At 41.0% G+C, this 26654-nt stretch overlaps 8 protein-coding genes across 10 annotated transcripts; 4 read left to right on the plus strand and 4 right to left on the minus strand.

The window, feature by feature from the left end:
• Positions 1-465: 465 nt before the first annotated feature.
• On the minus strand, positions 466-3402 carry LOC129792746 (OTU domain-containing protein 5). Of its 2 annotated transcripts, XM_055832092.1 has the most exons (7): positions 3310-3402; positions 3067-3246; positions 2375-2854; positions 2149-2305; positions 1222-1944; positions 1034-1146; positions 466-932 (listed from the first exon to the last, which is right to left on the minus strand). In XM_055832092.1, the coding sequence occupies exons 2-6, from the start codon at positions 3136-3138 to the stop codon at positions 1040-1042; spliced, it is 1539 nt and encodes a 512-aa protein (XP_055688067.1). In that variant the 5' UTR covers positions 3139-3246; positions 3310-3402; the 3' UTR covers positions 466-932; positions 1034-1039. The 2 variants fall into 2 exon arrangements, with proteins under 2 accessions (XP_055688067.1, XP_055688066.1); XM_055832091.1 differs by having other exon boundaries at positions 466-1146.
• On the plus strand, positions 3397-8018 carry LOC129792745 (nonsense-mediated mRNA decay factor SMG5). Its single transcript, XM_055832090.1, has 5 exons — positions 3397-3824; positions 3913-5551; positions 5620-6501; positions 6789-7077; positions 7154-8018. The coding sequence occupies exons 1-5, from the start codon at positions 3787-3789 to the stop codon at positions 7372-7374; spliced, it is 3069 nt and encodes a 1022-aa protein (XP_055688065.1). The 5' UTR covers positions 3397-3786; the 3' UTR covers positions 7375-8018.
• Positions 8019-8025: 7 nt separating this feature from the next.
• On the minus strand, positions 8026-10090 carry LOC129792747 (minor histocompatibility antigen H13). The gene is made up of 3 exons (XM_055832093.1): positions 9830-10090; positions 8846-9744; positions 8026-8286 (listed from the first exon to the last, which is right to left on the minus strand). Exons 1-3 carry the CDS (start codon positions 9956-9958, stop codon positions 8193-8195), a joined length of 1122 nt encoding a protein of 373 aa, XP_055688068.1. The 5' UTR covers positions 9959-10090; the 3' UTR covers positions 8026-8192.
• A 203-nt stretch (positions 10091-10293) lies between these two features.
• On the minus strand, positions 10294-12116 carry LOC129792748 (transcriptional regulatory protein AlgP). The gene is made up of 3 exons (XM_055832094.1): positions 12000-12116; positions 10929-11596; positions 10294-10741 (listed from the first exon to the last, which is right to left on the minus strand). Exons 1-3 carry the CDS (start codon positions 12028-12030, stop codon positions 10352-10354), a joined length of 1089 nt encoding a protein of 362 aa, XP_055688069.1. The 5' UTR covers positions 12031-12116; the 3' UTR covers positions 10294-10351.
• LOC129792749 (ras-related protein Rab-6A) lies at positions 11784-13949 on the plus strand. 2 transcript variants are annotated; one of them, XM_055832095.1, is made up of 4 exons: positions 11784-11954; positions 12911-13487; positions 13563-13764; positions 13830-13949. In XM_055832095.1, the coding sequence occupies exons 2-4, from the start codon at positions 12933-12935 to the stop codon at positions 13886-13888; spliced, it is 816 nt and encodes a 271-aa protein (XP_055688070.1). In that variant the 5' UTR covers positions 11784-11954; positions 12911-12932; the 3' UTR covers positions 13889-13949. The 2 variants fall into 2 exon arrangements, with proteins under 2 accessions (XP_055688070.1, XP_055688071.1); XM_055832096.1 differs by having other exon boundaries at positions 11839-11954; positions 13833-13949.
• A 93-nt stretch (positions 13950-14042) lies between these two features.
• LOC129792314 (dynein axonemal intermediate chain 4) lies at positions 14043-15994 on the plus strand. Its single transcript, XM_055831223.1, has 3 exons — positions 14043-14491; positions 14569-15693; positions 15763-15994. Exons 1-3 carry the CDS (start codon positions 14043-14045, stop codon positions 15992-15994), a joined length of 1806 nt encoding a protein of 601 aa, XP_055687198.1.
• A 2086-nt stretch (positions 15995-18080) lies between these two features.
• LOC129792750 (uncharacterized) lies at positions 18081-25355 on the plus strand. The gene is made up of 5 exons (XM_055832097.1): positions 18081-18219; positions 23512-23628; positions 23730-24313; positions 24379-24605; positions 24734-25355. Exons 1-5 carry the CDS (start codon positions 18183-18185, stop codon positions 25272-25274), a joined length of 1506 nt encoding a protein of 501 aa, XP_055688072.1. The 5' UTR covers positions 18081-18182; the 3' UTR covers positions 25275-25355.
• Positions 25288-26563, minus strand: LOC129792752 (THO complex subunit 6). Its single transcript, XM_055832098.1, has 2 exons — positions 26308-26563; positions 25288-26246 (listed from the first exon to the last, which is right to left on the minus strand). The coding sequence occupies exons 1-2, from the start codon at positions 26418-26420 to the stop codon at positions 25346-25348; spliced, it is 1014 nt and encodes a 337-aa protein (XP_055688073.1). The 5' UTR covers positions 26421-26563; the 3' UTR covers positions 25288-25345.
• Between the last annotated feature and the right edge of the window lie 91 nt (positions 26564-26654).

A 26654-nucleotide genomic window follows, 5' to 3' on the forward strand; every position in this document is an offset into this window, starting at 1 on the left:
ACTTAAAATATTACAAAAAAAAATATTAAACCTTTAAATTAAATAAAATTATTAAAAATTGAATGTCAAACGTTAGAATAAACTTGAAACGTTAGAAAATAAATGTCACGTGTTAGAATTGTTAAAAGATGCTTATTCGAATGCAAAAACTGTTAAAATGATTTAGTAATCTCAATTTACATAGTCCGCATCTCCTAACTCGTTTTCCGATGAGAATGAATAAACTCCTTTGATAGAAAAACTTTGCCCTTTGCGTTCAAAATTTGTTCTGCAACCTTGTCTCCCTTTTTCCAGATCTTTATTGAATAAATTGATAATTTATGACGATTCATCACAAATTTCCACAGAAAAAGAAGAAAGTAAATCACCTGTAGACCTTTCAATTGAAATCATCCTCTAAGAAGTAGCTTCAAAGCAAATGTAAAATCTTATTCAAATTTCACAAAATAAAAGACAAATTGAATATTTTTCTTTAAAATATCTTTAATTACACCAAATAAGTGTCTAAATGAGGGCATAAAATGGTTTTAATCACAAGAAAAAGATATATATTTATCGCTTAATGATAAATTACATAACAAAAAAAGATGGGGAATTTATTGTACAAGGTGGCAATTTTTTCACTCATTAATATTCTCTTTCCACAAAGAAATTTTTATTAATTTTCGAGAAGATTCTCTTTATTGGAATCCTGTTAATCCACATTATATACCAATAAAAATCACGATTTTTTTTAGTCTGTTCGGTATATAAAGTTGAGAACCACCTAGAATTTTACTGCGTTGAGTGTAAAAAAATGTGCCCGCTGTTAAATCAATAGACCGAATAAATGGGGAATTTGCGCAAATAAGAAAAAAATATTTTACACATCAAACTGTGCTGAAGAGACAGCGCTATATGGATTAATCTGCTCTGGAACATTATTTTGTAGCCTAGAAATGCGCGAAAGATGCAGAAAAAGGGGAAGAATTTGAAAATTTGTTTTGTGTACAATTTTTTAGGGTAAAAGGTATTAGAGGAAGATTTTTTTTGCCTTTTTTTACGGTGAATCATAGTCCGAATGCTTTTGTCGGACCTTAATGAAGTCCACGCGTGACATGTGAAGAGCTTTCTGAATCATCTCTGTCTCGGACATTTGAATGTCGCCTACGGAGAGAGGGAAAAATGTTGGTAAATAAATGAAATTTTGAGAAAATTAAATTAATAAAATTGAGATCATACCGTCATCAGCGTATGAAGACTCAAGGAGAGATCGATAGAAAAGCGATAGGGGCTTCTCATCGGGACTCTCCTCACGACTGGAAGGTCCTGGTGTCGAGGCGGGTGTCCCCACGGGGCTATTCGAACCAGATTGCGGACGTCGTTTGGCCTTTTTGCTGTCGCTCCCTTCGGATGTTGCAGTCTCCTCCTCAAGGCGCCTCCGTCGTCGTCGTTGCCGTTCACACGATGGCGAATTCCCACCACTCCCTGTTTCCGTGTCACTCGGTCGACTTGTGGCATTCTCCGTGGATGTGGAGCACACCTCCGCCCTGAGATCCATCGTCGAGGAGCCAGCTCCCATGTTATTGCCACTAACCGCCGTTGAAGTCACCGTTGAACTACTTCCGGATGACTTTTGTGCCCTCTGCTCACGGCACCACTGAAGATACGACTCCCGGGCAATTTGTTCCTCAATCGCCTCATTCGTAGCCTCCCAGTCGGTTGTCTTCAGCTTATCTTCGAACATTGTCTGCTCAATTTCGAGATCCTCACTGAGACGCACAGCATCCCGTACCTGCTTTACGTCCAAATCTTCGGGTTTATACCCTGCCAAGCCCAAACCAACGCCCACGGATGCCTTAAAAGGATCCAAAATGGCATTGTAGTGGGAACAGCGTTGATACGAGAGCCTAAGTGGCTCGTAACCATTGTCACATTGTCCCGGATTGAAGATATTTATCGGTTCTGTGGAAGGCAGACAACACAAATTAGTCATTAACAAGTTCATCCTTTCCCTGTACGTTCCACCTCTTGCCAGCAGTTTGGAGCTATTTAACATGCTTTACAGATAAGACCCAAAAGTATGCCTATAGGCAAAAATTTGACCACAATCCCTCCTGATTGATGTAAGAGATAGAATAAAGTGAAAAAAAAAAGATGCCAACTCACTCGTCTGATAGCAGTACAACTCCACTGGACGATTGTAAATTTCAGACATGGCTTGGATTTCAATGTGATTCCCATGGACGTGATTCTGACGCTTCCTCTGCACATAGCTGGAGATGTCCTCCGTGACAAATTGGGCAAAGTATTCGCGATTTTGGTACTGAAATGATAATTAAAGTTTGTGTGTTAAGATTAACTGACAACGGGGTAGGCTTAAAGAGGAACTTACAATGTAGTCCAAAGCTTGCTTCCGTATCACTTCGTGCATGTCTTGATCACCGTAGATTTGCAGTGAAATGGCCCGGAAGAGGCAGGCACCGTCCTCAGCAATCTCCTTCACAATTAGCCCCCTCTCTGACATGGCTTTTACGAATTTCTCATCACGCTCCGTCCACTCTTCGGGCGTGAGAACGGCATCCCGTTGCCCAATGTGCTCATCACCGCTGTTGTAGCCCGAAAAGGACTCCTCGAGGAGTTCACGTACATTTCCCGAAGTTGCTGCGCCTGTTCTCTCGTGACTCGTTGTGGCGCTTGAGATGTTGTTGTTGTGTGGACTTGAGCTACCCAGAGGTTTCTCACGTTCACCTCGCTCCCTCTTCTCGCGCTTCCGCAGTCCACATCCCTTTTGCGGGGTCCTCCGGTGACGTCCCACATTCTCCTCACCGTACACATGACCACTACTGTGGCTCCTCTTCTCCCGCTGAGGGCTCTGAAACACAGCACAGTAATGAATCTTTTGCAACAATACTTATTCACTTCTTGGAATTCCCCAAAAAGTAATTTTCGCAGACAGGGGAGCTTTTGCCAACAAAACACCCCCCCGTCCACGAGACAACACACTACCATTGTGATTACTCAAAAACCTCCACATTATTGGGAACTATGGTGAGCACATCCTTTCTATTTGCACGAGAAACTTACATTGTTCTGGGTTTGCTCCTCTTTGTTGCCCTCGTCTTTGCTCTTTTGATTAATAAGTGGTTTTATGGTCATTTTTCTGGATTCTTTTTGCGCACTCCCAAATACCCCAATTTACGTTCTCTTTGCACAAATCAATTCTCCACGCACTACCCTTTACGCCTCCAATGGTATCGACATAATCTGCAATGGGGAAATGCAGTAAAAGTTACAATTAAATTTTCCAAAATGAAGAGAAAAACTTACTCAGAAAATGACAGCCATTCATTGGGGTGTCCCACATTCATAACCTCCAAAATTGTCCAAAATTATTTCTTCTTCTTCTTCGTGGGTGTGTTGTCAAAACGAGATTTTTCCTCGAAACGTCAAAAAATTGTGCGGAAAATTTTCTCACACGCAGGAAAGGTTGCAAAAAAGGACTGAAAAGACGCAAAAAGTGCTGTATTGTGTGGACGGAAGTGTGCAAAGTAGCATCCAACACGTCGCGTGGTGTGCACGGGAATGTGCTGGACGGGTGAAATAATGTGTGAAAGCTTGGGTGAAGATTACGGAGGTACCGAGAGAAATATTCCATCTTGATCCTGACGTCATTGGAAAATGGTGAAATAAAAATACTTGACGCGCGATTCCGGAGCGAACGACGATTTTGTAGAAAGAAAATCCAACTTGTGAAGATTATTTCCCCAGCCAGGAGGGAGTTAAGTGCAAAATAAGCATTCAATCATGGAAGGTTCCAGCAACAATCATCAGCAGCTTTACAGGTAGTTTCCCCCGACCTTGAGGGTTTTTTTCTTTGGAATTTTGTGTCTAAATATGCTTCTTCTTTTGTTCTACTCCATGGTTTCCTAGGTCTCTCCTGTCAGCAGTCAAGCAATTGGATGAGCAGAAATCATCAGAGAATCTTACGGAATTGTTTGGGGAGACATTGCACCAGAAACGATGGGGATTTGTGAGAAAATGCGAATATTTGATCTATCAGGACGATGACGGCGTCAGCCCAAAGGCAAGGGTCCTCCTGTGGCGTAAGGGCTTCTATGAGCCCATTGCAATTGCCAAGCGCTTGGTGCGCAGCCAAATTCCCACGTTTGAGGAAATGAGGCGCCTCGAGGGGTTCATTTTGAGTGCCATTGGGTGCCTAAAGGTTATTTTTGTGACATTGGAGCAACGCTTTGATCTCAATCTCAAGCATTTGATCAATCTACGTATCTTTGGGAGTGATTTCGACCGAATCACCGCGGAGGAGCAGAAAGAAAAGACTTATCTGACTGCTGCTTCACGCACCTACGCCCTCGAGACCATTCATTCTTTGGCCATTTCTCTGGGAGATCTCCATCGGTACTATCTTGATTTCTCATTTCTCGAAGCATTGGGAAGCGATGCAAGTGGCCCAGAATGTGCAGCTGTCTTCTATTTTGAAGCTTTCAAACTAAATCCAAAAGTGGGAATGCCCCAAAATCAACTGGGGACCCTCTACACGGGACACAATAGCAATCTTGATTCAATCTATCACTACTTCTACGCTCTCGTGTGTCCAGTTCCCTTTGATCTGAGCGATGACAATGTGGCAAAGTTGCTGCTTGAGAATGCCACCTACCTTGAGCATTTGGATATTGACAATGAAGCAGACTACCAAGTGACTGTACGAGATTTCCTTGCACGCTTCATCCTCATTGCAGACATTTTCTTCTACGACAAAGATGTGGCGGATTTCAGTGGGCTCTGTCATGCCCTCCTGGTGGACCTCAAGTGGCTGCTGGAAGAGAAGAGGACTCATCTTACGCAGGATATGCTGTACAAGATTGTATCAATTCTCTTCTTCTGCATGATTAAGCTGCAGAGCTTGCAGTCCGATAAGGTGCATCATCTCAATGCTTTTCTCCTGGCAATTTGTGCTCAGCTCATTGGATCGTGCATTCAGCGTGTGGAGGAGTTTATACAGCAACATGAGGGGCAAAACACCCTCTTCCGCGAAGCATATTTGCAGCAATATGAAGCTTACGATCGCAATGTTCGCGAGGCAAGACGGGAACGTCAAAAGAAGATGACAGACGTGACAAAGAAAGCCCCATCAATGTCTTCCTATTCTGATCGCAATAGTCTCTCCGTGGGTGGATCGAGTCAAATTGAGAAGGGAAATCAGCAGCAACCGCCAAAGGAAGCCCGGAAGGTGAAGTCAACAAAGCTACGACGTCGTCGAAAGAGAGGACAATCCACGAGTTCATCTGAAAGTGATTTAACATCAAATTTTGATTCTGATTCTGAACTATCGGATGTATCGTCTGCTCTCTCGGATACGGAAGATGAGGAGGAGGATGAGGAGAATGCTCCAGGAGATTTTCCCACTGATAAAGCAACTTTCAATGATTTCTCCATGATTAATCTCAATGGTTTAACTTTTAATGAAGTTCAACAACACGCTGAAGATGATGATGATGTTGTTGTGGAGGAGGAGACCATTATCTTCCCAACAGGAGATAATCCACCGGAGGTTTGTTTATCTATCTTGATAATTTGTTTGCTTATTCAACTTTAATTGATTTATTTTTTATTTTTTAGTTGACCGTGGAGGTGGCTAAAGAGGAGGAAGAAGCAGCCCAATTGGATGTGCCGAAGAAGATGAAATTCAAGCAGAAATTCCACAAAGTCGATCCGAATATTATTGTGGAATTTGCACAGACGGAGATAACACTCAAGGCGATTAAGGTGCTGTTTGATTGGTTGAGAAATAACCGGGAAATCGTGATCAGTTGCCATCAGACAAACCCGGAATTCATCCATCAGACCATGACGCTGCTCAATCACTTCAACATTGACATCTTCACCAGTAAGGTCTTCTTTGAGCGTCAAATGCTCAATGTGGGTGGAATTAGGGAGAATCTCCGGGAGCTCTTTGACGAGAGACTCCACATTCCCATTCACGAGGATATGGCACTGAAGCAGTTGCCGCTCTTTGTGGCCAATCAGGAACAACTTGACTGGGAGATTTCGTCAAAGATGGATGTTTCGGCGTGCGAAGAGAATCTCCTGCGACTCTTCAAGATGCTCGATTTTGGCTTCTACATTTGCAAGACGTTCAAATTCAACTATGTCTTTTGCACCAAGGGGAGGATTTTTGTTGAGAATTTCCTGGCGAAGAAGAAGAGACGCACAAAACGTGCCAAAGTCAAGCAAGTGGACACAGCGAAACGTCGTCAGGCACGTATAAGGCCCCAAAGTGGACCCCCAAAGGTGGCCAGTGATGCATCCGAAGATGACGGAGAGAGCAGCTCAGGGCGGAAGAATGCAACAAAGAGGGGCTACTTGCGGAGCCGCAATGCGGGGAATGTGACTGAGAATGAGGAACGCGATAGGAAGATTGAGGATGGAGATAAGAGTGAAAAGTATGCGTTGATGGGAAAACTCTGGCTACGGAGCGAGGTTAAATCTCTCGAATCCAAGGTGAGCATCTATTCAAAAAACAAAAATGTTTACCCCTCACGTATTTTTGATTGTAAAAAAAACGTGTTGTTGGCTCTCTTGAGCGACTTTTTGCGTGAGTTTTCCCTCCTAAAATTGGCTTAAGCTACATTTTAAGCGTAGAAAAATGTCTTTGGATGGAAATGTGGAAATTTTATGACATTTTTATGTGTTCAGGGGGCAAATTGACGCGATAATAATTTTAATTATTTACGGGAAAATCTTTTCTTTCAATGAATTTCTACCTTTTTATTTGTTTTCTCTTTAAGGTAAAGAAACCAAATGGACTTCACTTAACACCCTACCTTATGATGGATTCAAAATCACTCACGGAATATCAGACTACAGTGAGGAATTTGGTTAAGGCTCGAAAGTTTGTTGTTCTCATCCCAAATGCCGTTCTTTCGGAATTGGATGAGCTGAAGAAGCACAGTGATCGTGCGAGGAATGTTATCAGATGGTTGGAGCAGGAATTCAAGAAAGGCAATCGTTTCCTTCGTTCGCAGCGAGATCATGAGACACTCCCCCTGCCGCTTATAAAGACCCCTAAAAAGATTGGTGAGAAGATGCCTTTTCTGGAAAAGTTTTGTTTTTACATAAAATTAATTTTATTTAATTTGTTTTGTTTTGATAGATCGCGAAGCTTCAGTGTTTCTGCAGATTGCCCAATTTTGCAATTACATCGTAACAAATCAAATGAATCCCGATGGAAGTACAGATGCTGTTACCCTGCTGACTGGAGAGAATTTGGTGGAGAAGAAATGCCCACATTTCAGCTATTATGGAATTCTCAATTCAATTCCCGTAAAATTTGATCAAATTCAGGGATTCTACGCCAAGTATAGGAAGAAGTGAAATCACAATTGAAAACACAAAACTTGGTTAAAAAAAAAGAAGGATTCATTGAAGAAAACAAGACACACACACACTTAAACTCTGTCCAAATGGCGCACATAGAGGTGATTAAAGAGGAATTGAGGTCTCAACTCTTCTTCTTAGGAATCATCAGGAGGGCCAGACAATGATTGCAGCATATTCAATTCATTGTCTCCTTCTGTGAGAAAGAATTAACTCTGCAAAACAAAAAAGCCAAAAGGCGAGTAATTTCTTGTGTTTTTGGGCAGAAAGTTTGCGCGCGTGTGTGTGTGTGGAAAGAATGCCGAATTAATCTGCAAAAATGCAAAATTGAGGAATTGATTTGATGTCTCTCTCTCTCTAAATCCCCATTTCCTCGAAGAGATTTTGCAGTGCCCGGATCTGCACGGGAGTCATGAGTTTTTAAATCTCATTTATTATTCTGTTTAAATTGTTCCTTCATCTGTTTCATGCTCTTATAACTTCTTTACTAAAACAAATGAAATCCCCCCTTCCTTTTAATTCCCTTTTCTGCTTCATAATGTTGATGGGAAATCCTTGAAAGCAAAAATAACAATAAAAAAAACATGTATTGGAAAAAAACTAATTAATGGAATTAAATAAAAAATAAAATATGAGTAAAATGAGAGATTTTGTGCGCGACATTTGCAGTGTCTTGTTGTATTTCTTTCCAAATTACATTTACATATTTTTTCATGCCTCACCCACCTCACCACTCTGTCCAATGTGTTCAACACAATACGCGCATCTGTCGCGGTCGCTAAGTAGACAGTCTGTGGAGGGAAACGGTGGACCTTTTATTTTGCCTTTTTGGTCTCCTTTTTATTGCCACTACTACTGCTACTCTTCTTCTCAGCTGCTTCTTTCTTCTCCTCTGGGTTGTCGTCATACCTGCAAGAAGGACAAAAGAGATGTGTTGGATGATTTATGCTAATTTATGTAAAGGCTCCAACAGATGGACGAGAAATTCCTCGTGCGGTGCGGCGCGGCGAGGTTTTCGGCCAATCAGAAGCGAGAGATGGCACACACATTCTCACCCCACCGTACGAGAACGTTTTTCGGCCAATCCGAGGCGACGATAGGCCACGAAATCCTCGCCGCACCGCACCGCACGAGGAATTTCTCGTCTATCTGTTGGAGCCTTAACAAAGTTTGGTCGTTCAGTTGCAAAAGGATTCTTCAGTTTAATTCTATTAAAAGGTTTTACTTGTAGGAGATCATTCATTGATATAAGCATTGACTATGACGTCATTCTTTCGATTTTTGGCTAAATTTTTCCCATTTTCTCACCACTGTTAATGAAAGTTGATAATGTGAGTAAAATTTTTATTTTCTTTTTTTTTATTCATTGAAAGATTATGCGAGTTTGATTGATTGACATAGAAAATGAATAAACTCCTTTGGGAATAAAATTCGAATAAAATATAAAAGGATTGAAAAGATTACTCACGCAAACATAGTTTTAATGTCTCCCTTGACGAGTGCTAGTGCCACGGGTGTTCCAATGCAGGCCGGCACGAGGTAGAGGAGTGCCGGTTGGGCATGCTTAAACATGTGCATCACAAAGATGGTCATCATGAGTCCCAGGAAGTATGCAATGAATGTGGCGTAGAAGTAGAGTTTACTCTTGCGCTTGAGGCTGATGTCAAAGCGCAGCAGGAGAGCGATAAAAATACCCGGAATGACGATATCTCCAAGACCCAGCATGGCAAAGTTGGAAGCACTGAGGCCATTTGTGAGAATATCCTGCGGGAAGACAAGCTTGATGGGTGCCTCGAAGGATTTTGCCACTGTAACCATGACATTTGTGCCAAAGACCCAGAAGATGTCGTAGACAAAGAGTCCACCGAGGAGGATACATCCCGTGACGACATTATTTAGCCGAAGCAGGGCCACGGCATTCACGGCAAATGCCACCCCGAAGAGATTATTGGCAATCCAGTGCTTCTGCAGCGAATACCACACACCAATGACAGTTGAGATCACAATGCACGCCACGTCGTATGAGGAGAATTTGTAGTTGATTATATCCTCCTTCTGGGCACCCTCACCTTGGGTAAATTGCAACTGGAACGGTATGTTTGGTATGGAAGTGGGTACGAGGACATTTATGACGGGGCTCATCATACTCGAGAGCGCAAGTACGCCCAAGAAGAAGAAATAGCCAGTTAGCAAGAGATTAATGTAGTCCTGGGAGAAGATTTTGAAGAAGAGATAGAGCCCAAAGAGGGAAAGGGAAGCTATCACAGGAAACATCATTGCATCCTTGGAATTCATACGTTCCGGAGCCCGTGAATTGCTGCCACCTTTGAGTGATCTGAAGGAGCCAAAGAAGATGGGCAGCATAGCCTACATGGGGAGTCAATAAAGAGAGAGAGAGAATGGTGAATGAGACTTCAATTCCTGAACCCGGAAGGTGGTTTTTCTGCATTACCATCACAACGAGTGATCCATATGCCACGGCGGTTCCTTCCACACTCGCTGGGGGCTTCCCATTTGACGCTGTTGTCTCTGTTAAGTTTTCAGCCGCCTGCTGCATCACATTCTCAACAATATCTGCCATACCTCACCACTATTTTATCACCGTGAAAATACCAATTTTACTTTTTCTCCAAGAAACAAGAAATTGCACCAAGAAATTATTCACGACAATGACTGACACGCACTCAATTTATTACGTTGTCCCACATTTCTCTTTAGCAAAATGTACCAGTGGTGGCTTTTGGAACTACATTATAGGGCGCTAAATTCAAAAAGTAGTCGAAATGCATGAAATTTGTATGGGGGCGCTATGAATGGGGGCTTTGGGGGGAAATGAATATGGCCATCTGGATCCACCTGATTTCAAGGAGCTTCTGTACCAAAATGCTTTCTCAATTAACAAAAAAAAGAATAAAATTGCCTTTCCATTATTTTTATTATTCTTACTACAAAAAAATGCAGTACGGAGAGGCGCTTATATGATGCCGATCTTGTTGGCAATATCCAGGGCGTCGTAGTCCCTTGCGAGTCGTACGTAAGCCTTCTTCTTGCCGTCTGGCTGGATGAGGAGGTTGACCTTTGCCACCTTGATGTCATACAATTTCCGGACAGCCGCCCTAACGTGGTGTTTGTTGGAACGGAGATGCGTGAGGAAGACGAGGGTGTTGTTGTCTTCAATCTTCTTCATGGCAGCTTCCGTCGTCAGGGGATATTTAATCACATTGTAAGCATCCATACGATTGCGCCTGGGAGCGGATTTCCTGGGATACTTTGGATTACGGGGCAGCTTCAGGGTCTTGGGGCGACGGAAATGCACAGATGTGCGGATCTTCCTGGTGCGTGTACCATATGGACCCTTGATGACCTAAAAAAAATAGAGAATTCTTCATTATTCCACCTTCCTTACGTATAAAAGATAAAAGTTCTTTTTTTAGTGATCAGATAAAGGTTGTTATTGTTTTCACTGGAGCATCCTCAAAGAGATTCCTACAAAAGTTTATCATCACGAAGAGAATTATGCTGAATAAATCAGAAAATACTGAATCACTCACCTTTGTTGCAACCCTCTTGGCTCTCACAACAGCAGCAGCCTTGGCCTTTGCAGTTCCCTTTTGCAGCTTAGCAGCTCCCTTTGCTTTAGCGAGTTTTGCCTTAGCAGCAGCCTGTTTCTTTGCTACTGGCTTCGACACAGCTCCGGGTTTCTTTGCACCAGCTGGCTTCTTCTCCTTAGGCTTACCATCCTTGGTAGCGCCGGCAGCCTTCTTGGTGGTTGCTGCCTTCTTAGCAGCAGGTGCACCAGCAGCACCCTTAGCGGGGGTCTTCTTAGCTGTGGCCTTCTTTTCAGCTCCTGGAGCAGCTGGGGTCTTCTTGGCACCAGTTGCAGTCGCCTTCTTAGGAGCTGCAGCACCAGTTGAAGCTGCAGTCTTCTTCTTATCGCCAGCAGCAGCAGGTGCTTTGGCAGTTCCAGCAGCTGCCTTTGGAGCAGCACCAGCCTTGGGAGCAGCAGCAGCTTTGGGTGCTGGGGCTGCCTTCTTCTCTCCCGGTTTCTTCTCAGCAGCAGGCTTCTTCTCAGCTGCTGGCTTCTTCTCCGCCGGAGGTGTGGGTTTCTTCTCGGCAGGCTTCTTTTCAGCCGGAGCTGCCTTGGTACCGCTCGATGTAGAAGCGGCTCCAGGAGCAGCAGCAGCTGCGGGCTTCTTCTTCTTCTCTTCGGGCTTAGCCGCTGAAAAAAATATTTCCGGATTAGAAAATATAAACACAAACTAACATTAATTTTGAGGTTATGTCACACTGCAATTCTCATTTTCTACATTCCACACCCAAATAATCCTGTGTACCGCTCATTATCGAAGTGCACTCCTTTGTGGTAAATTCATTGTTTCTGCACAAAGAAACCTTTTGCCGTAATCAGTACATTTGGACGAGCTATTTGGGCAACATCGCCAGTCAATTTTTCTTCTGGACCGCGTGGCGTTTTGTACACAGTGTATTTTCTCGGTGATAAAACACATTTAGCACGTAAATTTTACAACAGACACATACATCAGCACTTCAGGAAAATTTTGGCATAGCATTGAAAGGTAAAATTGCAGTGGAAATAGGTGAAAAACGAAGAAAATCCTTACCAGGTTTATCCGTGGGCTTTTTCGGTGCCATGATTTAGTCAGAAAGATCGACTGTCAAAAATGACGTCTACACCTTGTAAAAAATTACGTGTCCATATGGGGTCACTGGAAAAAAGCTCTGGGGTGATTTTTCAGCTTTTTCAGTCATTTTTTAAAAAAGTAACGAAAAAATCGGAAAAATCATGAGAATTTTCTTGTTCGCCAAAAGGATTTCATAAGTTTTTCCTGAATTTCATGAAATTAATATACAAGATTCGAGACAAAAATTAATTCCCTAAAATCTCAGACGATTTATTTATTTTAATTTTAATTTGTAAGATAAAAAGTAACGTTTCTAATCGCTTCCGGTGCAGGAAAGGGAGGAAAGGAAAATACATAGTTTGCTCTTCCGGTTATCTTCATTTTCCAATTAAAAGGGCGATAAATTGCATGTTAAGTTGTCTTTTTTTTCTGAAGAGATAAGCAATGCTGATGAGCAAATTCCATGAACTTGAGTGGGATAGATAAGAAATTGGCAACAATGTTGGTTGAATGTGCTGAAATTTTTATTTATTTGCATAATACTCTTAAAAATATTTGCCAAAATGAAGATTTTCCCGAGGAGCACAAGAGAATGCGCGTAGAAGGCCAGTTTGCTCGGAGATAGACAGTTCAGTTCTTCTTCAGCTGCTCTCAAGAGTGCAACATACGAGCTTTTAAAATGGATCAGATTGGTTGAAGGGTAGAGCTTTGTTAACGACCCTACGTCGCTCTGTGAGAAATGATGTAAGGTTGCGCAGCAAAAAGTGACTATAAAAAATTCATTTAATCACATAATTCGCTCCCAAGAACACAGATATCTCCCAGAGAGTGTAGATTCTGAGGAACCGTCGAGGGGATCGAAGAAAAGTTTGTAATTTTATTATTTTTAGACGAATTTCACCCACCGACGAAATGAGGAAACTTCGACGATTCTTGTCCGGCGATGAACTCGAGAAGCGCATCATACGCTATTTTCAGCGTCCCCATCGCCTCAACATCACTCCCTATGTACAAGAGGACTTTTCCAGCCATTGTAGGGATCTCGCGACGAATCACGTGGATGTACTGCTGAAGCGCAAGGACGATTCAACGTTGATGATGAGAAAAATTATTTTTGTGGGTGAAAGTGCCGTTGGGAAGACTTCACTCATCACAAAATTCTACTATGGAGAATTTGATTCAACCTACATGTCTACCCTGGGCATTGACTACCAAGTGGAGAGATTCGTCGTTCTCAACTGCGAGCATCGCCTTCAATTGTGGGACACAGCTGGGCAGGAACGTTTCCGTGCAATGGCACTTCCCTTCTACAGAGGAGCCTCGACAATTGTGTCAGTTTTTGACATGAGCAATCCCTCTACAATAGCAAGTGCCGTGGATTATATATCAATTGCACGACTTCATTCTGAGATGGCCAGGAAGACACCCTGCCCCACATTCCTCATTGGCAATAAGTTGGATTTATTGGTAAATAAATAAGCACAGCATGCCTTAATTTACAAAGATTTCAAAATTAATTGAAGAAATCTCTCATTTTTTTAGTCACCCAACGATTATCGAAATATCTCGGAGCAGGGACAGAAGATTGCACAAGAGATAAATGCCGAATACTACGAGGTGTCATGCAAAGATGCTTCTAGTGTCACCAGACTCTTCCGACGCATTGCTCTGATTAACTTTGAGGACTACTGTGCCGGAATTGAAATTCCCATTGAGCTCAATCCCTTCGAAAAGTTCTTCACGAGTAAGGCATTAAAAATATGTTTTAAAACTTAAATCAGAAATTAATTAAAGGATGTTACTTTTCAGGAGTTTTCCGGCTGAAACAGGATTCCGAGAGAAAGAGACCACGGTGCTCACTCAGCTAAAAATTTTAACTTTTTTTTTTATATTTTGGGAAATAAATGATTTTAAACACGAATGAAAAAATCAATATTGAAGGGGTCAGGAAATAGGGGAATTAGGGCGCAAATGATGCACAAAACAATCCTCGTATTGATCAAACTTTTTACTCCTCTAAAAATGGAAGAAGTTCTTGAAAACGACTCACTTGTGGTGGCTCAGGATAAGTTAGCAAAACCACCGACTTTTATCAAGATCCTCCTCCGAGAGACGGATGATGTTGTTCTCTTTGAAAATCCCAGTGAGACTGTTCCACGAGATAGTGAGGAAGCTGCTGAAGTTGTGGCTGCCAATGAGAGGTATGAATATTTGACCCGTGGTAAGGGAAGGAATCGACGTACTACAAATTCCGAGGCTCAGACAATGGACTGCTTGTTCAAGTCCCGTGCCGTGAATACTGATCGCATAAAGCAGGAGAGTATTGGGACTTTTGTATCGAATTATGAGATGTTCGACACGTACGAGGATCTCGCTCGATCAACTCAGAGTCTGGATGTCACTGAAGAGACCAAGATTGTTATAACTACCTATGCTAGAGAAGGAGAAGAAGATCCTGGACAATTTCTCAAGTTAGTTTTTTACACTTAATTCTCATATTTTTTGAGCTCTTCCTTGCATTTTGCCCATATATCGCCGTTTTTTGCAGCACATCAGCAAATTTTCGCCTATCCGCTATGATTATTCAGCGTCTTCTTGCGGGAAATGTTTTTCGTGAGAAGCAAAAACGCTTCCGGAATATGTATCTCCCAGATCCATTGGCTATGAATGTAAAGTATCACTATACAATGGAAAAACTCTGGTCATACCAATGGGTTGCATTGGCTGGGTATGCTGTAACGAGTTTTAGTTGGTGCGAAACAAATCGAGACATTCTAGCCGTTGGTTATGGGCTTTTCTACATGGATCCCAAGCAGGAACAGCCGGAAGATGGATGTGTGTGCATTTGGAGTATTAAGAACCCAGTCAATCCTGAAAGAAAGTTTAATTTTGATGCTCCCGTGAGTGCTGTTTCCTTCTCACCGTATTTCTCGCAAATGCTGGCTGTTGGGTTGTACAATGGCACCATGGAAATTCGGGATTTCACAGATGAGCATGGAGCATTGGTTGCCAGTACAGATCGAGAAACATCACCGGGATTTGAGTCAATTTGGCAAATTGATTGGCTTCCCGGTGAGGGGTTGTACAGTGAGTTTGGGCAATTGTTGACCATCTCCATTGATGGGAGAATCATGAAGTACTCCTTCACTTCGGGACCCCATTTAGCGGGTATTCAGTTGCTACGGCTAAGTCGTGTCGAGGGGGTCGTTGAGGGTTTACCGATTGCAAAGAAGAAAGACCTCATGGAAGCATATCGTCATCCACAAGCTCTCTGCCTCCGTATACATCCCCTTCGTCAGCATACGTATTTCGTGGGAACGGATGAAGGATGCCTCCACACGTGCTCCCTAAACTATCCACATCACCATATTGGGGTATCACAGGTGCATAAAGGTTCAGTGTACAGCATAGAGTACTCCCCGTGGAGCCCTCGAATCTTCCTCACATGTGGCAGTGATTGGTGCATCCGTGTTTGGGTGGAGGGAGTCTTTGAGCCCGTCATTGAACTCTCAAGTGGCTTTAATGCTGTCAACTGTGCATTCTGGAGTCCCATTCATGCCACCATCATTGCCAGCTGCAGTCGTGATTGTGTTGAACTCTGGGACATTCGGCGAAAGACTCTGAAACCCGCTTCAACGCATAAATTCGATACGGCTCCCCTTACTAAGATCAAGTGAGATTGTGTGGGGAGAAAAATACTAAATAATTTTCCAATTCTAATGAAAATCTCTTTTTTTTTTAGATTCTCAAAATGTGGTCGTTCGCTGATTGTGGGTACATCCGATGGAACTGTTCATGTTTGTGCCTTGGAAGATATGCCATTTCCACCGCATTTTCAATACAATGAACTCCAAAAGGCAATTTATGGGGCTATTAGTGGAGATCTTCTTGAGAAAGTAAAGAGTCTGGGTCATCTGGGGTATCCAGAAGATAGAAAGAAACGTCCCACCTCAGCTTCAGGAAGCTCGAAATGATCTTTAATCTAATGAAATGATTGCATTTTTTATCAGTCTATTAATCAGTGTGAAATGCTTGAAGAATTTTTTAGTTGTTTTGTAACATTTTTATGATTTTTTATGTAACGAAAAATATTTTGCTTAATTTTGAGAACGGATTGGTCGTAAAATTAGCATTTTTATACGTTTTAGTTAAATGGAAAATATATTCTAAAAAAATTAATAAAATTTAGTATTGCAAATTACAAAAGAACCGTAATGAAATAAAATTATTTTACAGAAAGCTATAGGTAATAATGTTCATAAGCCGGGACTAAGTGCTCACACATATTCTTTGTATTAAATGTTTTCTGGAGTTCTCCCCTTTTTATCTTTATTTTAATTTAACACGAAAAGATCCCCATACACAGGAAGTTGAAGCGCACATGGAGCGATATCCCTCTGCAGCTGACTCGAATATTATTGCATGGCCAGACAAAAAAGGAGGGAAACAAAGAAGTCAAAATGTAGCACAAATTGACCACTTTTGTGAGCAATCACCTTGTCTCTCATGTTCACGGAGAATCCTACTATTCACACATATCACACCAATTCCGCTGTACAAATACGAAGTGAGCACCATGGAGAATCATTGAATGTTGATTGTCCATCGATTACCATTCTCATGTGGCATGTGATGGCCAATATAATCAACTTCTTGGACTCCTTTTGCCCCCTCCGCGCACATTCCCTCGCTCATAGAAAATATTCTCTCTTGCACACGACGAAACTTTTCACCCAAAGAGGTTCATCAAATACTTCTCATCGCACCCATGAGTATCGTCTTTCATGGGAGCTTTTCTCCCACCCATATGTGATGCCTTTTTGGTGAAATATGCAAATTTTCCGCCTGATTTTAATCGCTTCAGAATTAATGGCAACCATTCGGGTGTCGTAAATTTTAAATGAATGAGGAATCAAAATTTTAATGTGACTCTTTCGCCTCTCTATAGCCATCAAGTATAAATATTATATTTTATTGAAATGATCCTCCTAAAAAAAATTTGGTCGAACGAAACAGTGAACAAAGCGTGCCCAATAAATGTCCACTGTAAGTGCCAAAAAAGACTTACATATAGCACCATTGCTCATAATTTTGCACAAAATGCTCAAAATTTTTCAGGTTTATAAACCCACGCTGGATGTGGTTCGTTGATTTTTCCAGCAGAGAAGAAAACAAAGTCGAGGTAACCAATGCGGAACTGCGGCCACGAGAAAAGTGTGGATTTTGTGCCTTTCGGGGATCTTTGGCATGCTTCTATGAATCCCTCAAAGTATATAACTTTTTTTGTTGTCTTCTCTCTTATATCTTGTGCTCTCTAGAGCGGTAAGAAATGCTAATATTTTCCATAAAGTGCTCAAGTTCCTCCTACTCCATACCACCCCCTGCTCCCCTTTTCTCACCTCTCTTGCCGATCTTTCACCACAACTTCAAGTGGCTTCAGCAGAAAGTGCTCGAGACCGAGACTCTTGTCTGGCTACCAAAGCAGAAAATTATTGGGCTTGCAAGGGGTTGATGATTAATATTATTTTGTTTTATTTTATTAATTTAATTTACTTTCCTGGTAGTAGGGGGCTTTCGACATCCGTAACGTAAGGGCACGTTACTAGATGAGAGTGCAGAAATGTTGAATATTTATTTGTGTTTTAAAGAGTAATTTATCTTTGGTTCAATAAAAATCTTTGATGGTGGCGTTTTAACTCATTTAGCCAGCTCTAGGAATTTTAAACGAATTTAATGAAATTTTTAGGCATGATAGATCTTGATCCTTTAAACCTTTAAATCTTGTGCATATTTTCTAAGATATCTAGGACTTAGTCTTTAAGAGATTTCTTTCAATTTGAATAAACTCGGTTTTGAAATTTTCTTTATTAAAAAAAAATCCAGAATTTTCAATGAAAACCCTTAAACGGAAAAATGAACCGATTTTACGCAAAGTAAAAGAAAAGTAAAAAGTCTTAAGATTAATGATGTGCCTCTCGTGGATTTCCCTCCAATTTCCGCATGGCTTCCCCAGAGAATTTTTCTTCGCACAAGCTATACACAAGTATTGCACCTGGAATTGTTCATTTAGTCTTGTGTGTCACTGCTCTTAAGACCAAACTATAATATTCTTCTTCTTCAACTAGTTGAGTGATTGTGGTGCAATCGAAAATTAACAAAAAAATGCTGTCGAAATTGTGCAAAAATTCAACAAATTCGTGTAAGTGATGATGAGTGCCCCAACTCAAAGTGGGGCAGAAATTCCCTGCGCATGGAAACACGTGCAATGAAATGCATCAGAGATGCTCCTTTTCGATATTATAACGTTTTGATTCTGCAATGCTATTATAACACGATTCGCGGTGGATTGTCGATTAACCTTTTGGTGGTTCGGGGTCAAATCGATTTTTTCATTCCTCTACCGCACACCTCGTGCAGCATCCACCACGATCATGGAGGAGGATGCTGGCAGAATTAAAATCGATATGTACAAGGAACGACGAAATATCTTTTGCGCGCACAGACATTCCAACTCCAATGTGTTTTCTTGTGCCTTTTTGCCTAATACTTAAAATTCACAAACTTCGGACTTCTTTACTCATCTCACCCTGGCCTGTACGGTGGATATGGGGATCATTTGGAGAGATAAATGTTGCAAGTGTACCATAAATAATGATAATAGTACAATAATGTTGAATATTTAATGCATATAACCATTTCGAAGATGGCTCTCTTCTCTGATTTCTTATAATATGTATGCATTTCACCATATATTCCCGAGGAAAACCAAATTTCTCGCGTGAAAGCAAACTTCTATAGCATCTAACATGGAAATTTGATTTTTTTTCATCTTATGTTACAGGTTGTAAAACACTCTGCATAAAGTAGAGGTTTAAGCATGACTCTCTTACTTTTTTTTCTATAATTTTTTAAAAATAATAAACAGATTTTTGTACAAAGTCTGATAAAAATGATTTTTTATGCGTGGGAACAGGACAAGATAAAAATAAATGTATTTTGTACCATGAGAAGGAAATCCCCCTTTTTTGGGGCCACACCAATTGCGCGGAGATGGAGAAACATATTAATTATCATTTGAACCCTTCATCATCCACAAAATTCTCTCCCTCTCGTGCTCTCCGATGCGATGGTGAAAAATTAAATTGCCCCATCTTCGCAGTGGTCCATGGGTGCAAAGAGCGCGCGGAATAAGAGCTTCGCGCGCGATGTACTGTGTTGAGAGTTTTGCGAAAAAGATGATGAACACAAGAAGACCGACTCAAGTCACGCATCTCACGATCTAACTATTAATCCTCCTCCTCCTTCTCAATTTTATCCGTAAGTAGAGAGGCGAAGGCTAAAAAACCGACCCACAGGAGATTCCGCTTTGGATCATTCTTCCTTTTTTCTTTCTCCCCACGCTGGTGGGACTCTTTTCCCATATATCTACCACCGCAAAAGAAAATATATATGTAGGTGCATACCTATATATTCAAAAAATCGGCACTAAGGGAATTTGTGTGCCTCCTCTCCTTGGGATCACTTCATGCATCCACACAATCCATCAGACTATACGTGAGATGGGTATGCTTGGGAAAAGATCACTCTCATTTGTGAATTCCTCAGACTTCTCAAGGGGCATTTCCGTGATGGAATACTTCTGGTAGGTAAGTACCTACATTGAACAAAACTGTAAGTTCTACAAACGAAAGAACTCTCAAGAGGATCTCAATTACTTCTAGGAGGTTTTGCATAGTTCTTCACGACGTTACAAGAAATTCTCCATTATTTGAGAGTTTCTTTGGCAATACGGATTTTGAGGAAGATGGTTAATTTTGAGAAAAGATACAGCCTTCCAGGTATATGTCATCCATCACTGACATTCAGAGGCACGTGCCAATTAAGTCCTTCCTTCATCTTATATGATAAACTGCAGAGGAAGAAATACTATAATCCCCACAAAATTCCGCAATTTCTCCCAACGAAATGCAAATCCCTCGGGGGCAGTTTATGGATCAATCTTCAATTTTGGTGAGATACCTGCGCGAAGAAATCTCTACCACATCTTCTGATGCTCGTATTCCCAATCAAGAGATCACGTTTTATCCGATCGAAGCTATATATCGGGGACTTTTGATGAATTCTCTTCACACTTCTCTAATTCATCGGCATTGCACGATACCGAATTCGCGCAATGGTCTAACATTTTAATGCCCATCCACCGTACCACCATTGATTCTTTGTCAGTAATTTGCTCGCGAGAATAATCATTCAAAGGGAATTCTTTGGAGTTATTTGCACGAAAGTGGAAAATTACTCTGCTGTTGCGCTCAGAGAATAGAATGATATTCGTGATCCACTTATCAAAAATATGTTCTTCCTCGTTTTCTTTCATCGTCTATGTTCTCCTCAACACCGTGTGTTGGGCTGTCTGGAAGAAATCACAGCAATTGCACATGCCTTGGAATAATTCTTTCGTTTTAGTCTTTTTTATTCTTTTCTTTTATACAAATTGTTTTTGTTTTCTGAATCTGAAAGATTCCAAAAAATGAAAAATATTAATTTGATTTCATTTTAGACAAAAAAAATCTTAATTTTAAACCAATTTAATCATATATAAAGCACGTCACTTGAGGAAACATTTGGGGTATGCAAAATCTTGTAGAGAATCATGAAAAAAAGAAATAGTGAAAAAGACTTCTCATCTCCCACTTGATGCACTAGCTTGGGAGACCCGGCAATAATTTGCTCAAAAATCTAAACAATGACGTCACTATTTGAATTTTTGGGCATAATTTTTTATGACTTTTTCCTGTTGATCCATCAAGTGGAAAATAAGAAGCTCTTTTAGCAATTCCTTATTTGGATACTCTTACAGTATTATGTGTAATATACGAATTGTTCCCTTAAATAAGAAGTTTTCCCATAGAGAAACGGGTAAACTTCTTTAAAAAATGTTAACGTGAGAATCATAAGTGAAAATAACTTGGAAAATCTTTTTGCTATGCCATTTTATTTGTTAAAGTAGAAATGAATTTAAGAAACTCTTTTTTTGTTTGAAACTAATCATGATAAAAAAAGTATTTAATAATCACTTTTATTCTGGAGAGATGAAAGAAGAAGAAAAAAAAACTTTGGAGAATGAAGAGGAATTTCTCCTGTAGGTAATGTATAACATTAAAAATCTGGAGAGAGAGAAGACCACCTCGAGTTTATGGTTATCTGATTACTTTCAAATGTGATGATGGGAATTCCATAAAATCTCCTGATAATATTCAGGTATTTCACGTCAAGAACTAGACTATTTAGTAGCAAATAAAACCCATGGGGGATTCTCTCTTGTGACCCCCACGAGATACAAACGCGCGAGAGAGCCACTGCGCTGTTTACAGACAATGCTGGGATGAGGAAGATTTTCTTTTATACCGCAATCTTTCTCTGTTTTCTGTAAAGAATCTATTTACCCATTTGGTGAGATGATGGCCAATAAATCAGGTGGACGATTGAAATTTATTTAGAAATTTTCCTCCTCCAATTCACATTGATTTTCCTCGTTAGACAGCCAATTTACGATTATTTACGTGCATTTGAATTATGATGATCTCGTGATAGAAGTTTCTCCGTATATATATTATTTCTCATTGTTTTATAACCATAGAGAGTGTATCGAGAAGAAAATGATTTAATTGAAGTTCCACCAAGAGAAGAATTGAGAGAGCATATCTATATGTACATACTGTGTACATTACAATACATATGGGATAAAATGTAGGACAACGTGTTATTCACATTCTTGGGCATTTGATGAGAAATGTATATTCAACTGATTCTTCTTCGTTTTTTTTAAATATATTTTGTATGAGATTTTTCTCCACTTCATCCCACACAGAGTGAATTCAATAATATCCCATAGAAGAGGAGACTTTTCAACTCAAGAAAATCCACAAAAGCCGTTAAAATATTTCAATCGCCACACGATCGATTCTGTCTTATACAGAACATTCTTTATAATACATAAGAAATCAAATGCAATGTAACGAAATGGGTTTTTAAATGGAATATAATGGCAATTGGGGAGTAAAAACTTTCATTCAGCAGTCGTCTGATAAATGTGCGCTTTCTATAAAATGTGTAATTTGATAGATAACCAAATGCGTGAACGCTTCCCCGGGGAATCATTAAATTACCATAAATATGCTCGAAGATGGGAAAGGTTTCAAATCATTTAACTGATCCCCAGATGGAATCACCAACGACTCGCGACACGGGACAATATCCCACTCGGGAGTCAATGAGACAGGCCTCACACAAAATTAGAGTTGAGAAAATAATTTTGTGCAGATTTAATGATTAAAATAAGAAAAGTGTTTATTCGTAATATTATTGAAGTAAGAAATTATCAAAGAGACATTTTATATTTCACTGAAAATTATTTTCTCTAAAATACAAACAATGACGTCACTATTGTGTTTTTTGTCTCTTTCTCAATTCATAAAGCATAAAAATATTTTGTCATAAATCAACGATGCATTAAAAGAGAAAAAATACAACAATTAGAATTCTGTTTTGGAGTTTCTTTTGAAAAGGTAATAGGGGGCTTTCATTATACTGCAACGTGAGAACTTATCTAGAATAGAGAGTTTCTTAAACACTCGAAAAAACGTTTTCTAGATATATATTTTTTTAAATATACTAATTCAGGATTAATGTCCTGTATTGCATACCTGTAACTGGGATTTTTTCTTAAAAATCAAGCTTTTAATCTAACATGTAGATTCTTTGCAAATCTGCAGCACTCTTATGTTTTGGAGTCACACATCAGGGAAGTTTATTGAGAAATTGACCAGGCGCAATGGGAATATTACACTTTATTCGCCTCTTCTCTTCCATCTCCTCATATTCTTCCTCTGTCGCGAGATAAACAACAAAAACGAGCCACTCCACAACTTGAGGATCCGTATGGATCATCCAACGCATGATTGAAGAAATATCTTAACACTCCAGCACACCTCAGTTGCTGTTCAGACGCTCACGCGGGTGGATCACAAAAATGCGCGGGAACTTCTTGTGGTGGTTTTAATATCGTTTCTTTTGTAGCGTTATCGCTTTTTTTGTCTCGAGAGTGCCTCTCATTACCCGGTCTATAGCGTGTACATATATAGAGGAAATTATTGAATAGAAACTACAACGGAAAGGAGCTGATTGTCGTCATTCTTGTGCATCAATCAAACTGCCCTATCGTGATTTGCAATCTTTTCTGCAGCAGGTTGCATCTGCTTTGTGGTTTCTTTCCCGAAGACGATCTTGTGGCATCATCGTGTATGCATATAATTTCAAATGCGGCCTCCACCGCGGAAGCATAAATTCGTTTGCCTCCGAAAGAGTTTTATTCTCAAAGTGAAGAGAGTGTGAAGAGATAAATCAATCTTAATGGGAATTTCTCAGCTTCAGTGAAATTTGTGCTCCAGTTCAATTGTTATCTTCATTTTATTTTCTTTAAATATATTTAAAGTCACCCGACCTTTACCTGCGCTGCCGACCACTAAAAACACCACTATCTTTGCCTCAGACGACTCCACAACCGACTCATCCGATAATGAAGCAATCAAGCATCCTTCTTTTGTAGCAGGTACCCCAAATTCCGAGACTATCTCTTTGAGGGTCGGTCGGAAGGTTCCTAAGTGGCGGGAGTGCTCAATTGAAATATATTGTACGTTCTTTTTCTCGCAGCAAAAAATGCTCGTTTTGTGCCGGACCTCGTGACAAGTTGTCCGGAAGTGACTCTTAGTGCTTGTTCAGATGTCTACGAAGAGATTGAGGATGTGCGTGAACGTATGTCGCAATTGTCGTGTTTCACAGCGGACGCGGCAAAGCCCACCAGAGACCCAATAGCAAAGGTCATGGGGCAAAACGTGAGCCTCCGCCGACCCCGAATATCCCTAACATGGGTCCTCAGAGATAACAATGATTCCCCAGCAACGACTTCAGGAGAGCATCGCTCCAATAAGCAACCTCAATACCGAAAGAAATCAAGAGGTGAGCGGCTGTTTAGTGAGAGGTATGCAAATGGTCAAGAAAGCGATCGCAAAGTATGTCCCGAATCGGATAGGAATTCCCTCAGTGGCAACAGCAAATCCAGCTTGATTGCCCATGAGAGGCTCCTCGAGGGTACCCTAAAAAATACACGCTCAGAACCAGCACTCTTTGCCTCAAGTCAGACCACTCGTCGGCATCGGCACCGGAAGAGGCGCGACAGGAATAGGTGTCCACGTTTTGGTTATGAAATCACCAATGTCGATGACTTCCTCTCAAAAGTGAGTTTTTTTTTTGCGTTTTTGTGGATTCCTTCATCTGATTGATTTTTATCATCTTTGTGCAGTGCTCCCTATCATCACCTGGAAATATTCCAGTTGTCTTATCCGAGGCCAGTACACTCTATCAGACCCGATCCGGAGGGTACCAGCTTGAGATTCCCCTCCCACTAGGCATGGTGGTAAATGCTGTGTTTAAGAACCAAACATGGCTCTATGTGCAGACACCACATGCAGAGGAGGGCTATGTTAACTACACAGCGTGCCTGCCCCTTGGGATACTTCCGGCAGTCAAGTGAGTTTAAATCGTTTTCAAAGTTTTTAAAATTAAATTATGTTCTTGTCTGAATTTAAGTTCAAACGTTGTTTTTTTTACAAAATAATTTATAAATCTATTGTACTTACCGTGTTTGCCTATTACAGATCATCTAAGCCGCCACCGTGTTGGGAGACGAATGGCGATATATTCCCAAAACCTTGCGGTGGTAATCTCACAGACAGCGAAAAGGAACTACAGATGCGTGGTACACGCTCTGAAGGAGCACGAACACCTCGCTCGCGACGTTCAAAATCATGTGGAGAGAAGCAGGTGGATGCACTCTTCTTGCGGGCAACTAGTCAGCCAAAACTCTACGAGAAGCCTGCACCTGTGAGGATTTCACCATACTCCTGTGGTGCTCCAAAGCCAAATCTCCACGATGAGTACGTGTCGTTGCTACCTAAACCACGTCGAGGTGCACCATTGGGTATCAAATCACCCCTATTGTTGCGAGAGACTCTCCTAGCTGTCCGTGAGAATTATATGTCGGAGTCTGTGAGTGTCCGAAAGGGGGACGTAGTAACTTTATTGGCGTGCAAGGAGTACCGAGACAAGAACTCCTATCGCCAGTGGTTTTTTGTAAAAACCAGAGATGGTGGAGAGGGCTACATTCCTGCGGAAGTGGCTGGACATGGGTTCCTCTGAGTGAAAGACTGACTTCTCCAAAATGATTTTTCTTTTCTCTTTTCTGTATCGTTTTTATAGAATAAATCAATTCATACGTCAGGTGTCTCATTCGTGTAGGTCTTGAGAAGAATGTCCTTGTAATTGAAATTGAGACAGATATCTATCTCATTTTGAGCTCCAGCGATGGACATGATCTTTGTGGGCGCTGTCTGCCAGATGACGGAGTAGGTTGCTGGGGAAGATATTGGTATTTCCGCGGAGATATCCCCATTGAGGCTATAGCGAATAACATTGGAGTTCTGTCCAGCCAATAGAACGCTGTCTTCATTGAAACCAGACACATGAACTGCTCCTGGGAATGGGTAGATCGTCGTACACTCATTTGTTCTCGTGTGCCAGAGGGAAGCCTTAGGTCCACCTCCACAAACGAAGAAATTCTCAGTACATGACACAGTACCAAGCCATTTACCCATCTGTGGGCGGAAGAGTTCGTGATTCTTGTAAGGTTCCACTGATCCAGTAGACTTCTTCTGCCTAAGATCCCAGAATTTAACACTTCCATCTTCAGAAGCAGAGTACAGGCGATTCTCCAGTCCACTTAGGCAATGAATGTAGTCCTTGTGTTCAGCATAAGTCTTCATTATCTGTCCTCCTTCAAGATTAATTCCCAATATTCTGGAATCTCCGCATCCCAAGAAAACCTCATCGGTCTCTTCATTAAGCCACAGAGAATTTACATCCACGGCTTCTATGCTCTCATAACTGTTAGGTATACGGATTTCCCAGACTTTTTTCTTGATCTTCTTGCTGTCTTCGCACCATTGATATCCCCGAATCTCTCCCGGAATTCCCACAATAAGGAAGTCCTTGTAGAAGACCATACTCTGCACATGACCCACGTCTGTGACATTGTAAACCTGAATAGGTTCCAACGATGGGGCTACCTTGGTAACATCTTCCTCACTAGGAGTCTCCGTAATATCTAGAATGCTTTAGGAAATAGAAAAATATTAAAAACTTTTTTCTAAAAAAGATAAATTCAAAATCTAACCTGTAAACGAAGACGTCACCGAAATTGTTGCCAGCAAAGAGGAAGTTCCCACAGGAAGAGAAGGTCTGACACAGTACAGTGTTGTAGAGTTTTTTGCGCTTCCCAATGCCCATGATAGAGGTAATGTTTTTTAATAATTTCCACCACAAAACACAAAATTGCAAAATGCGAGGAGAGATTATTAAAACCGGTGTAAACAAAACAGAGTTCCCAGTCACCGAAATTTCAAGCCGCCGCCGCCGATAGTGCGGCTGCGGGCTCTGAAGCAAAATGAATCTCCCGGTGGACATAAAACACACAAATATATACATTTCACATTCCCAACATGAAAAGTATTGGTAAGTAAT

Source organism: Lutzomyia longipalpis, chromosome 3, assembly GCF_024334085.1.
Source record: "Lutzomyia longipalpis isolate SR_M1_2022 chromosome 3, ASM2433408v1".
NCBI lineage: Eukaryota > Metazoa > Arthropoda > Insecta > Diptera > Psychodidae > Lutzomyia > Lutzomyia longipalpis.

Excerpts from the sequence above, each read along its gene's own strand:
- LOC129792750 (XM_055832097.1), top strand. The coding sequence starts at position 18,183 with ATGCTGTCGAAATTGTGCAAAAATTCAACAAATTCGT. Across the intron at positions 23,629-23,729 it reads GCATCCTTCTTTTGTAGCAG|CAAAAAATGCTCGTTTTGTG; the intron begins GTACCCCAAATT and ends TTTTTCTCGCAG. Across the intron at positions 24,606-24,733 it reads GGGATACTTCCGGCAGTCAA|ATCATCTAAGCCGCCACCGT; the intron begins GTGAGTTTAAAT and ends TGCCTATTACAG.
- LOC129792745 (XM_055832090.1), top strand. The coding sequence starts at position 3,787 with ATGGAAGGTTCCAGCAACAATCATCAGCAGCTTTACAG. Across the intron at positions 3,825-3,912 it reads AATCATCAGCAGCTTTACAG|GTCTCTCCTGTCAGCAGTCA; the intron begins GTAGTTTCCCCC and ends ATGGTTTCCTAG. Across the intron at positions 7,078-7,153 it reads AAAGACCCCTAAAAAGATTG|ATCGCGAAGCTTCAGTGTTT; the intron begins GTGAGAAGATGC and ends TTGTTTTGATAG.
- LOC129792749 (XM_055832095.1), top strand. The coding sequence starts at position 12,933 with ATGAGGAAACTTCGACGATTCTTGTCCGGCGATGAACTCGAGAAGCGC. Across the intron at positions 13,488-13,562 it reads GCAATAAGTTGGATTTATTG|TCACCCAACGATTATCGAAA; the intron begins GTAAATAAATAA and ends TCATTTTTTTAG. Across the intron at positions 13,765-13,829 it reads CTTCGAAAAGTTCTTCACGA|GAGTTTTCCGGCTGAAACAG; the intron begins GTAAGGCATTAA and ends GTTACTTTTCAG.
- LOC129792747 (XM_055832093.1), bottom strand. The coding sequence starts at position 9,958 with ATGGCAGATATTGTTGAGAATGTGATGCAGCAGGCGGCTGAAAACTTA. Across the intron at positions 9,745-9,829 it reads ATGGATCACTCGTTGTGATG|GCTATGCTGCCCATCTTCTT; the intron begins GTAATGCAGAAA and ends CTCCCCATGTAG. Across the intron at positions 8,287-8,845 it reads GACATTAAAACTATGTTTGC|GTATGACGACAACCCAGAGG; the intron begins GTGAGTAATCTT and ends TCCTTCTTGCAG.
- LOC129792748 (XM_055832094.1), bottom strand. The coding sequence starts at position 12,030 with ATGGCACCGAAAAAGCCCACGGATAAACCTG. Across the intron at positions 11,597-11,999 it reads AAAGCCCACGGATAAACCTG|CGGCTAAGCCCGAAGAGAAG; the intron begins GTAAGGATTTTC and ends TATTTTTTTCAG. Across the intron at positions 10,742-10,928 it reads CCAAGAGGGTTGCAACAAAG|GTCATCAAGGGTCCATATGG; the intron begins GTGAGTGATTCA and ends TATTTTTTTTAG.
- LOC129792752 (XM_055832098.1), bottom strand. The coding sequence starts at position 26,420 with ATGGGCATTGGGAAGCGCAAAAAACTCTACAACACTGTACTGTGTCAG. Across the intron at positions 26,247-26,307 it reads GGTGACGTCTTCGTTTACAG|CATTCTAGATATTACGGAGA; the intron begins GTTAGATTTTGA and ends TATTTCCTAAAG.
- LOC129792314 (XM_055831223.1), top strand. The coding sequence starts at position 14,043 with ATGGAAGAAGTTCTTGAAAACGACTCACTTGTGGTGGCTCAGGATAAG. Across the intron at positions 14,492-14,568 it reads GATCCTGGACAATTTCTCAA|CACATCAGCAAATTTTCGCC; the intron begins GTTAGTTTTTTA and ends CGTTTTTTGCAG. Across the intron at positions 15,694-15,762 it reads GCTCCCCTTACTAAGATCAA|ATTCTCAAAATGTGGTCGTT; the intron begins GTGAGATTGTGT and ends TTTTTTTTTTAG.
- LOC129792746 (XM_055832092.1), bottom strand. The coding sequence starts at position 3,138 with ATGACCATAAAACCACTTATTAATCAAAAGAGCAAAGACGAGGGCAAC. Across the intron at positions 2,855-3,066 it reads AGGAGCAAACCCAGAACAAT|AGCCCTCAGCGGGAGAAGAG; the intron begins GTAAGTTTCTCG and ends GCTGTGTTTCAG. Across the intron at positions 2,306-2,374 it reads AGCAAGCTTTGGACTACATT|TACCAAAATCGCGAATACTT; the intron begins GTAAGTTCCTCT and ends TTATCATTTCAG.